Here is an 11,766-nt window from a genome sequence, read left to right as displayed (position 1 = left end):
CCGTGTTCTTGGTCAACAAATGGAAGAACTGGACTCGGGGGATTTCAAGGCGATAAGCGGCTCACGCCAGCTTCCTCGACTCGCACCGAGATGACCTCATCAGGCTGCAGTGACGTAGTTGACTGAATCATTGCAGACCTCCGGAAACGCGCTCACTTGCAAAAGCAATTTTTTTTATCCAAAGCGAAAGAGCAAAAACAAATCAATAAAAATCCAAATAGTTGCATTTGAGCATTTCAAAATAATGTGTGATCCCTTGGAATTGCTTCATGCCTTCAAACACAAAATGCTTTGATTCCTAATCAAGGTGATCAGATGATTTTTAAACACTTGAAGATCAGCAAAAGAAAACTTGATTTTTTTTTCTCCAAAACGGATCATAAATACCACAGGGAATCGTTATTCATATGAAATGCAAAGTATTTTCAATAACATTTTGTGTTCGATGCTAAATTTGAGCAATCACAGCAATCGGACCCGAGTGCCGCCTGCGCGTTGCCAGCTCAGCCTGCAGCTGCTCTGCCCCCTAGTGGGAGGAAGTTGTCAGTACAGTTTGAAGCTCCGAATCGAGATGTCAACGCTCGTGTCATGTTTGGCAGGAAGTGCATTTACATCACATCGCTTTAGTTGCGCTTTCAATAAAGTGAAATTTCCTCCCACATCTCGATGACCAAACTTAAAAACATATCTATATTCATAAAAAAGCGTGTATCATGCACACAAATTAAATGAGGCAGATCAAATGTGTGCAACAAAGATACATTTATACACGGATGTAGATGGCACAAACATTGATTTTTTAATGGTTCGAATTGGACGCCATTTTTGCTCATTTTGTACTTTTAGCGGAGAATCCATTTTACAGCCTGTACCTCAAGTAACAGAGTTCAGTGCTACTTTTTCTGGAGAACGCCCCCCCCCCCCAAACCCCACAACAGGACTGGTACTCATACTTCTGTGAGTCGCTACCTCTGCCACCTGCATTCACCGCAAGGAGTCTTGCATCCCTATTTGCCCCCCACCACCACCACCGTACCTACTGCAACTCCCGCTTGTGGAAAATAACTCCCACACAAAGTTGCTGCAGGGCGGTGGGGGAGGACCGGCGTCCTCCCCCCCCCCTCTGCCATCTTTATCCCAAGCGCAACCACGACCGGTCATTTGCGAGCACGCCCGGCCATGAGCGAGAGGCCTCCGTCCGGCTCGGGGTCGCCGCCGCCGCCGCAGCAGCAGCAGCGCGGGCCTCGGACGCCCAAGTGCTCCCGCTGCCGCAACCACGGCTACGTGTCGCACCTGAAGGGCCACAAGCGCTTCTGCAAGTGGAAGGAATGCCAGTGCGACAAGTGCAGGCTCATCGCAGAGAGGCAGAGGGTCATGGCGGCTCAGGTAAAGCCAAGCGCGCGCACGCACCTGTGGCCTCGCCGTCAGCCGAGTCGTTTGTTGCCTCGCAGGTCGCCCTGAGGAGGCAGCAAGCTCAGGACGAGGAGTTGGGCCTTTGCAGCCCCATAAAGCTGGCCGCCCCGCTGTCCTCGGTCAAAACCCAAGACGAGCCCCACTACCTCCTTGCCGCCCTACCTGTTCCTTTGACTCCGGCCACCGCCGCTTCTTCTTCTCTGCCGGCAGACACAGGTGAGGCGACGGTCCCAAAGGCCCCGAAGGCCGAAAGAATCAGCAGCTGGGGTGGGGGCAGTGGGGCACCTCATGGAAAAGGGACCTTTTTTGCACCCAGGTCGGCGGGTCTCTCGAGTGCTTGCCCTCTGACCAATTTCTTCCCGATTGTGTTTTCGAACCGCATGTAAACTGGAAGCCCGAGGGCCAGATCTGGCCCGCCACCTCATTTAACGTGACCCGTGAAAGCCAAACAACCGTGTGGGCCGAAACGGGCTTGGAAATTTCCAATGTTTTGCAACCCCAACCAACCACTTTCCAGTAACCGGAAAACCATTTGATGAAGTGGAAATCATATCCAAGCTTTCTTTTTTTTCCCTGTCGTTCTTTTTGTCATTTCTCAATGTGTGTGTGTGGGTATATGGTTAGCGACTTGGCATATAGATCATTTCCCACGGCACACGGCGTGGGAGGCAAGAAAAAACGTCACCGGCTCGAGTTTTTGGCCGCTCGATCAAAAGCACGGCGTGTCCTTGGCGCGACCGCGTTCGAGTTATCGCCGCGCCGTGCTCAAGAAATGCTGCGGCCTGAGGGCCCAAAAGGCTTCCGGGAAGGGGCGCGAGTGTTCCCGGCCGTATCTGGGAGCGCATTCTTAGGAGGCGAGCGCGGCATGACAGGTCAAGGCCGCCGCCGTCGTCACGGCAGCGGGAACAAAAAGGAGGCGAGCACGCGACGACTCTGCGGTGACGAGTGACGCCCCGACGCCGGCGCATGAGGTCAGCCGGGGCGCAAGAGAGAACAGGGAGGCATTGCTTTCGGCCATTGCAAGAAAAGGCCGCTCGTCTCAGGCGGCTAACGCGCACGCGGCCGTTAGGGGGCGCCCTTGACTTGCTTTGCACCCCCCCCCCCCCCCTCCGAGTGTCAACTTCTCTGCTACTCGCTCAAAAGCCCCCCATCGCATTTGATTTTTTTTTTCGCTGACCTTCGCGATATCATGAAAAAACATTTTCAAAACAAGGTGGCTTTGTATGCATGCGTAAGTTGACCGGTTCGTTTGAGTGGGTAGCTCTACTTTACGAACGACAAAAGGAGAGATGGAATCCTTTAAATGCAGTTTTATTACAAGGGGGAAAAAGACGTCTGCACCGCAGCACGTTCGAGACCACAACTCTCCTCGCAACTAAAATCACTTCCGGCTTCTCTTACTCCAACAGCCAATCAGAACCGATCAACATAAAAACGAGTCTAAGCAATGATTAAACAACAAAATATACTTTTATGTATTCTTAATGTTGTGCCCACAGTAAAAGTTTCGGGCCATTTCATTACTAGTCATTGTGTTTCGAATATTCATTGAGTTATCGCGGTGCGTTGTGGGTAGCAGACGCCATGTTTCATGAGTCATTCCAGAAAGCCTGACCGTGGTCGTTGCGACGTCCACGTCGTAAACTTAACGTGAAATAATATGATGCTCAAACGTAACCTGATCATAATTCATAATATATCATTGGCTTACATTCTTGTGGTCATTTAACTTGTGTGCTTCATTTCGGTCCACTTGCAGGCTTTGGTGGCTATGTCGTATTTGGAATGGTCTCGAGCGAAAAAAAGAAGCTTTTCGTGCTCATCCGTGTTCCTTCTCGGGATTGTCTGCCCCCTCTCCGCGGTCCGTTCGGGGGGGGAACCCGACGAGTGACCGGGGCGCCCGTGCCCGCTTTGTGTTGCTCAGGTGGGGCGGGCGGCGGCGGCGACCTCAGGGCCGAGCCGCAGTCGGAGAACCCCTACCAGCATCTGTACCAGCCCCCCTGCTACTCGGCCTACTACGCCAACGCGTACAACTTCCAGCCGTACCAGGTGAGCGCCGCCGGCAACCTTCCTTTCCGAACGAGACCGTCGAGGGGCACGTCGCGACCGCCGTGTCGCTGGCTCGCGAGCGTTTGGCGCAGGGAGGGGGCCGCAGTTTTGTTCGCTTTCTTTTCCGGTGGCGGAAGAACGGCGGTGTCAAAGCCAGGCGGCGGCCTTTGTCGCCGCCTTGCCTGCCAGAAGCCCTGAAAGCCCTTCTGGCCGCGAAGGCTAGCTTGGAAAGAGTTTTTGAAAACAAACGAAAACGCCTCACCCGCAATTGGAAATTTTCTCAGTGAATTAAAGGAGAAAATGCTTTCCGTTTCTACAGCCCACTTTGCGAGACTAACTACTTCCAGCCGACATTTTTTATCGTCTTTGTCAATGTCGTACGTGAGCTTTTCAGGGTTGAAGGTTCATTCGGTAAATGGAAGAAGGTAAGATCGAACATGCAGTTGTTTGAAGACGCTTGTTTACTTGACGACATTTGTATCTTGAACTCGACCAACATTCTGTACGTTGAAGAGCTGGTCGTTTTGGAATGGATGGCTTTGACGGCAAGATTGGAAAAAAGGAGAGATGGATTTCAAAAGGATTGAAAGCGGCCTTTATTTTTTTGAACATACCTCCTTCCGGTAACCAAAACACTTCCTGCTTTTCTTCAGCCAATCGGACGCAAGCAATGTAAGAATGTTTCAGCAATTATTAAATAGAATATAATTTAGGTGACTGTAGTATAAAAGAACATGATGCTCAAATATACAATGATAATTAACAATTTAACTAAATCTTACAATTCCATTTAAAACAAACAAATACCGAAACGGCCAAAAATTGATTGAAAAAAAACCCCAAAAGAGACAATTTCAGTTCTCGCAGGCCGTAAATGCTCACTTAGCCGGATAACGAGCACGCCCGCGAGCGAGCCAGCGGCAGGCGGTTCCGAGCTCCCCGCCGCCTTCGTTTCAGCGTAACTCGACGGCGTCGACCGTGACGAGCTTTGCGAGTTGAACAGATGAGCGCCCCGACTCCCGAGCGATCTTGAACGAGGCCTTTTAGTTTTTCAGGATAAATGTTTGCGCCCCCGCCCCGAGTAGCAACGTCGGGGTCACTGCGCGAAGCGGCGCCGCCCGAATTGCAAAGGTTAATGGGATTGTGTGTCGGCGCGGGGAGGAGCCGCTCCGCCTCGGCGCGCGCGGGGGGGGGCGGAAGCCGACGCATTAATGCTCATCGCTTAGCACTCCTTAGCATAATTTAGCCATCCCGCTCTGTGATTGATGGCCGTTTTAGCCAAGCTGTCATCTGCAGCTGATTCAAATTCAGACGCTGGCTTCCTCGCGTTTGCATCGAGAGTGAAGGTGCCTCACACGCGCGACGCTTGTCCAGGGTCTTTTTTTTTTTTTTAATGACCTGGTAGTGAGCCGGTCATCTTCACGGTAACCAGAATTGGGTCCTCTTTTCAAACCCCACGGGATAAGGCCCACGAGGGTGGCCTGGCAAGCGGCGGCCGCGAAGAAAGAACCGGCGGCCTTTATTCGGCCTCCATTTTTCATGCAGGCGAGCTGTAATGGACAAAACATCTCAGAAGCCCAAAAGTGGTCAATTCCAATGAAGGCGAAGGCTTCACAAGTCAACGAGCAGCGTCTGATCGCCAATTATCGGAGGCTGGGGGCAAGCGCGTCGGCGCCTCGCGCCCACTCAGGCGGAGGTCTCGAAAGGAGCCGCGGCCGTCCAAACGCTCGATGAGAAGGGGTGGGGGGCGGATTGCGCGCGGGGGCCCCTGGCGTGGCCGTGCCATCCGGGCTGTATTTTTCACAGCCCGGTGTGGCTTGGAGAAGCCTTTATAAAGCTGTCAGACAGCCCACGGCGTGGACATGGCGGCTGACGGATGCTTCTTGGCGCTGACAGAAAGCACATTGCATTAAAAAAAAAAAAGCCGGACTCTCTGACCTGTGTGTGTGTGTGTGTGTTTGTGGCTGGTGTTGCGGGCAGGTGGCCCACGGCGACGGTGGCCACAACGTGTCCCCGCAGTACCACGTGCACCCGTACTACTCGGCGGCCGCGTACCTCCCCCAGGAGCCGGGCCCCTCCTTCTTCAGCCTGGAGGACGGCGACTGCTCCCAGGCCACGGCTGACCGTGAGTGAGCCGCCGCCGCCGCGTGTGCGTGCGAGATTGGAAAAGAAATGAAAGGCTCGGAAATGGGGAGTGGTGCGCTCCCTCCCTCTTTCGGGGACCGGTCAAGAGGCGAGCGGCACCATTTTGGAGCGACTGGAATGGAGGATTGGCGTGACGAAGGAATGACGCTTTCAGGGTGTTCAGGGTGCAGAAGGAGAGGCTCGAGCGGTTTTCCTGAAGGATGGGCCAAAAAACCCTTTTTTTTGGCCCATCCTTCAGGATGAGGGTGGCCCCCCAGCTCAAAAATCAAATCCAAGCTGTGAAAGTTGACTCTCGGGGCCAATCGCAGCCCCCAAAAGTTTCACCCGGACACGCGTGGGTGGCTCCAGGGCCCCACGTGCGCTCCCAATTTGTTTGGGACTTTCACCTGACCGTTTCCCGTGAGGGCGCCTCGCCTCAGCCCCGGCATCCCCCCCCCCCCCCCCCCCCCCCGCCTTCTGGGATCCCCGAACCGAACCCCCGCAGCCAGAAAGCCTTTGCGTCCACAGAGCCGGTCGGCGAGCGGCGGCCCCAGCGGAGTTCCAATTCAGAGCAAACTCTGCCGACAAGACTCCCGGAGGGACGGCGTCTGACGCCGCCCTGTCAGGATGTTGACGGGGATCAGCGTTGGCCACAGCCAAAATACTGGGGGGGCCGTGCCCCTCCGGTTACCGGGCGGGACGGCAGAGGAAAGCGGACGCCGTTTCCCGCCTGCCTCGCGGGAGGAGTAATGGCGGATCTTTTCTGGCAGACGTGACGTGACGCGTCCTTCCCCATCACCGCGCTCCAACGTCCCCGTTTGCCCGAAGCTGAGACTGCAGAAGCAAACGAAGCCCCCCCCACCCCCCACCCCAACAATACTGTCCGAAAGTGGACCTGCGCCGTGGCAGATTTATGGGGGCTTCCAAAGCCGGGGCTAATCACTTGGCCAAATCCAGAGATCCAAATAACCTTCAGGAGCAGCGCCCGCCCATCGACACCCCCCCCTTTCGCCCCCTCTCCGCAGTCTCCGCAAAATTGCCTTCTGGAGTTAGTGAGCGGGAACAGTTAAGATTTACAAACAATGATGAAGCTTGTCATGCGTCTTTCTCCATCCGTCACGGCGGGCCGGGCGGCGCTGCCGGGGAGAGCCGCGGCGCTGTTCTTCATAAAAGCCAGCTCCGTGTGAAATACGTGCCCCCCCCCTGCCCCCGCCCCGCCCGTTTACTGCACCGCGCTCGTCAGCAGCCCCGCCATCGTAAATCGCAGAGCGGGGAGGTGACGGCGCAGTCCATCAAGCCCCCCCACCCCTCCTCCATGTATATACACGCACACCCCCACGCCGGGATCCACCGCAGAGGGGGCGGGGGATCTTGCTCGGCGTTCCTCCTCGCCCCCGTCCTTGCGGAGACTTTGCCAAGTTAGCCGGCTCAACTTTTCGGGATCGATGGCGCTTTGAAAGCGCCGATTGAAAGTCGATACGGCCGTCGCTTAGACGGCTGTCGCCAGCGCCGGCATTTCCATGCAAATGACGGGCTCGCTGATCGATCGACCTGCGCCGACCCGCCAAATCCATAAGAGCCGTTCCCGGATGATTTTCCTGCCAGCGCACTCTCCCCGCCGCCAACGCCGACTTGTGCGTGTGAAAGGCCGGTTGGCGCTTTGGGCTCTCTGTGTGAAAGTGGCCACGGGACTCGCTTTGCGAGTCAGAGACAAGATCGGCAGGGCTTCCGCCGGTGTTTGGCACCCTGCCGTGCCACTCGGCGCGCCGCCGCCATTAATGGCAGCCCGCCAAGGCGTTAAATGTGCTTTAACGTCTGCAGTCGGAGCAAAAGGCACCCGGCGATCGCTCGGGAAACGTTCGTGGAAGGAACCCGCCGTGGGTGAAAATCCACAAGAACCTTGCAAATGGAGGATTCCATCCGTCCTCGGGCTTTCGAGACAACGAGGAGTGAAAATGGCCGCTCTTCAGCCTCCCAAAGGACTCGTTTTCGACTAACTGAACGGTTCGCCAAGGGCGGCGGGGGACGGAGGCGCCTGCAGAAACGGCCGGCCGCGCCAACAATTTGTGATTTTTCCAAAGTTGCCATGGAACATGATATGCAGGCGCCGCTGAGCAAGTCTGGGGTGCGCGATGCGCCGCGCAGATGTATTCCGCCCCTCCTTTTGTGAGCGCACGCGCACGCACGCACGTCCTTTACTTTGGCATTTTTCTTGCGCCGACCCGAGGAGCCGATTATCGATCGTCCGCTTCGGCTCAGCGAGGCGCATCCCGAAGGCTGGCGAGACGGACGGGCCATTTTGTGAGCGGAGGGGGCGCCAATGGAGATGGACGTTAGCGGGACGAGGACGCCCACCCCAGATTGGTTAACAATACGGGGGCAAAGGGTCGCGGCTGGCCGATTAGCCTCTGACCCCGGACGCCCACCCCTTCTGCCGCCGACGCGCCCAGGCCGACCAAATCTTCCAAACGCCGCCCTCCATTCGGGGCGGAAGGCAACAGAAGGACTGGGGCCCGTTGGAGCGGCGGATGCGGCCCTTGAAGGGGCCCGCTCCCATTTTTTATTTATTTTTGGCTCTCTCCCCATGCTGGCTTTCATTTCTCCTCCTGTGTCCTTTTCATCCTGGGCGCGCCTTCCGCTTTCTTCCCTCACCGTGCCTTTCCTTCTCCTTTTTCTCACGGCCACGTCGCTGCTTTCTCATTTTGTTTCATGGCACGCTTTTCACCTCGCGTGGTGGAACGTTCCGCTCGCCTTTCTTGGCTCCTTTCTTCTTCTGGCGTTCTCGCCTTTCGTCTTTCGTGTGCGGCGAGTCAAGTCATGAGAAACGAGTCCCGATGGGACGGGCGCTCAAAAAAAAAAAGCAAACAAAACAAAGGGCTGAAAGTTCGCCGGGTGAACGTCATTGGCCGCCATCTTGAAAGGCCGCCCGCCTGACTGCCCTTTGACTGAGTTTTCCGGATCATTAAGTCGCGCTGGGCCGGCTGATGATGACGAGCTCACACGCACGCCCACACACACACACACACAGAGAGCAAAGTGTCCATGGCCATTTTGTGCTCGTATCGTTTTAATGAGAGCCATTTCATCCCGAGCTAACCTTGTCAAGTGACAGGCTACTTTTCATTGTGAAGATGAAATGGCAATCACGGCCCGCGCCGGGTGCGAGGGCGGCCCCGAAGCGCGGCGACACTTCATTTCCTTCTCCGCCGCAAAAGCCTTGGCCGACTTTGCCGCGTCCCGCCGCCGTCGCGTTCTGTTGTCGCGTTTGCTACGTTAGCATTCCCGCCGCGTTCGCCCTCGCCGCAACCTTTGGCCCAATTGCTTTTGAGAGTCAAAAGTTTGAAAGGCCGTTTCGTTGGCGGCGTTTTGTCGTCCTTGTGTTTTTCCCTCACGTCGGCCGCTTCCTTCTCAGTCCAATCGGTCCCCTCTCACGCTCTTGCGTTTCATGTCTTTTGTCGTTAGCTGTCATGTGTGCCAAATTCATTTTATATGATCCCGGGCGGAAGTAGCGCATCCTTTTCCCGCCGTCGCTCGGTTACGGAAGCGTCGTCAATTCCCCGCCACTAATTAATAATCTGTCGTTAATTAGTGGCAGTGAATTGACAATAATTGAGTGAGCGGCTACGTGGAGCTCATCCACCGTGAAAATCACGTTGGCTCAGGAAAGTGAATTAAACGCGTCCTCATTTACCACCCCTGGCACCTTGAACTACTCCCCCACACCCGCACACACTCCCACGGTGGCTTTGATGACACCCAAGCGCGGCGCCTTGCTACACAAACATCCCTTTGAGCGGCGCCGGCTCCCGCTTGAAAGTGGCCACAGAGTGCGGACGGGGCCCCCAAAAGTCATCACCAGGAGAGAAATGACCTCCCGACACGAGTGCAAGGAGGTCGGCAGTGAGGGGGCGCCAGCCCGCGGTGAGGCCGCCGTCCAAGCGACTCTCGGCGATAACGGAAATGTCGAGGGACCTTCCGTATTGTTCCAGGGAAATTGACATGTACCGACCACCAGCCTGATTGATTTTTTTTTTTTATTGACACGAAAAAAGATCAATATGAATTTTTTTGATGGCTTGATCAGAGATCGCGGCATTCAGAGTCCTTGTCGAAATGATTGTCGTTACGCCAACTGATTGGCATTCTTGAGGGCCTAAACATGCACCCTCCCCCCTCCAAAAAAATCATGAAACTTTGAGGTCACACACCTGAAAACGATACGGTATGGGGACTAACACCGATTTGATTTCAAATCTCTTTTCAACTGCCTTTGGAACTGAACGAATCCTTGATTGGAATCTGTGTTTTTTTTGTGTGTGCGCAGCCGTGTCAGCGGGCGGCGACCAGGAATCGGCGGCGTTCGGCCCCGCCGTCGTGGAGCCAGACAACGGAAGCGGCGGAAGCGGCGGCTCCGACCGCCTGGTCATCGACGAAGACGCGGGCAAATGAACACCAGCGGCCGGTGACTTTGCGATTCGACAGGCGATGCCTTTTTCGGATCGCTTGCGCCTGAATACTCCTCAGGCCTTGAATTCTTTCACCTTATCCTCAGTGACGCCTTTCGACAAGCTCACAATCTAGATTCAGATTTTCTCTTGTTGGGTTTTTGTTTTGATGATTTTCTTGACATTTGTGTTCTTCTGGTTCTGTTTTTCTTCTGCTGCGACTTGAGTTTTCTTCTGCGCGTGGGCACACACCCAAATTGCCGTCTTGTTCGGCCGGTCCGCTTCTCGTGTCGTTTTCTCCTCAAGTTTAGGGGGGCGGGGGGGGGGGGGGGGTCATCTTGGCCTTTCTTGTCGTCTTGCAGTGCTTTTTGGTTTTCTTTGCCAGTTTGCTGTCTTTGGCATTGTTGTGCCGCTCCTTTTCTCCTCTGGGCTTTCTTCTCTTGTATTTGCGTTGCAGTTATGGCCGTTCCTCGAAGCCGTGTCATCCCCCCCCCCCCCCCCCCCCAAATGTAGTTTTCGTGTCATGAATTTTGGTCTTTTCCGTTGTGTGTTTTGCTTTCATTTTGCGTTTGATTTTTCTGTCGCTTCCTTTTTGTACGTTTTCTTTCATTCTTTCATGTTTTCGGGTTTTTGCTCCGATGGCTGTGTTTCCGTGTCCCAAATTGGTTGGGTTTCCTTCTAGTTTGGTTTTTGTCGTTCTAAGTCGGGTTTCTTTTCCCGATGTTGTTTCATTTCTACGTTGATTTCTTTTCTCCAGGTGGTCGTCTTTTTCTGTTTCATGCTCACATAAAGACTCACTCGTCAGAGTGTCCAATCAAGAAGAGAGTCCAAATTGTTTAACGTTTTATAATTCAACCCAAAATTGTCGAATGAGTGACCGGGCAGCCTGGGAGGAGATGATGCCGGCAAAAAAGTCTCGTGTGGCCAAACCGAATGAGCCCCGTAAGTCTTTTTCTCCACGCGAGCATCCGTTTTCATATTGCAAGCGTAAAAACGCGCAGGCGCCCGACGGAGATAATTTACGGGAAGCGTTTTCTGCAGTTTATGTGGCTACAAGTTTGTGTGCGGGGCTGAAATGATGGAGGGCGGCGCAAAAACAAAGTCCAAGTGTTTTCTTTGCGCTCTCCGACACTCGGCGGGTCGCGCCCCATCTGCTGGAATCAATAACGCCGGCGTCTTGTCCCACCCCCCCCTCCCCTTTTTATGAAACGCACTTACTCTTAATTTCATCCCTGAGTGGTTTTAGGGCAAAGAATGCGGAGTTACCTATAAGCGCCGCGCTGCCATAAATCAGTGGCGGCGCGAGTATCGATCGATGCTGATAGATCACACAAATTTACTGTCACTTCTGTTTTCAATTAAAGATACAATCAGTCAGATAATGACTTAATTGGATTTTACACAAGATTGACTTTGATGGCCGGCGCTTTTACGACTTTAGTTCAGGGAGCCCGTTTCATCACGGGGAGAAGCAAGTGTCTCGCCGTTGCTTTTTCTCCCGCCCTCCCCACTCGATTACCCCCACCCGCCTGCCGCCAGCTTGGTGTTTGTTTTGCCTCAAAACGTCGGAATCTCGTGAGATGTGGAGGGATTTTGTGACCGCAGCCGCAGAACGGGACAGAAATGGGCCGCCGAAATAATATTGGTGGGGGGGGGGGTGTTGGCAGGCATGCCAATTGTCCTTATGTAAAGTCTGCTGAGACTTCAGCTCAGTGAGCATCGAGTGGATTTTTGT

At 54.4% G+C, this 11,766-nt stretch overlaps 1 protein-coding gene across 1 annotated transcript; it reads left to right on the top strand.

Annotated features, from left to right (window-relative positions):
- Positions 1-90: 90 nt before the first annotated feature.
- dmrt1 (doublesex and mab-3 related transcription factor 1) lies at positions 91-10,188 on the top strand. Its single transcript, XM_052067943.1, is given in 9 exon segments — positions 91-109; positions 847-877; positions 995-1,071; positions 1,074-1,109; positions 1,112-1,386; positions 1,452-1,629; positions 3,338-3,462; positions 5,443-5,587; positions 9,911-10,188. Coding segments are annotated over 9 exon segments (1,011 nt in total). The 3' UTR covers positions 10,036-10,188.
- Positions 10,189-11,766: the final 1,578 nt, after the last annotated feature.

This window comes from Hippocampus zosterae, chromosome 6 (genome assembly GCF_025434085.1).
Source record: "Hippocampus zosterae strain Florida chromosome 6, ASM2543408v3, whole genome shotgun sequence".
NCBI lineage: Eukaryota > Metazoa > Chordata > Actinopteri > Syngnathiformes > Syngnathidae > Hippocampus > Hippocampus zosterae.
The sequence above is the reverse complement of the archived record's forward strand: the minus strand, read 5'-3'. Positions and strand labels throughout refer to the sequence as shown.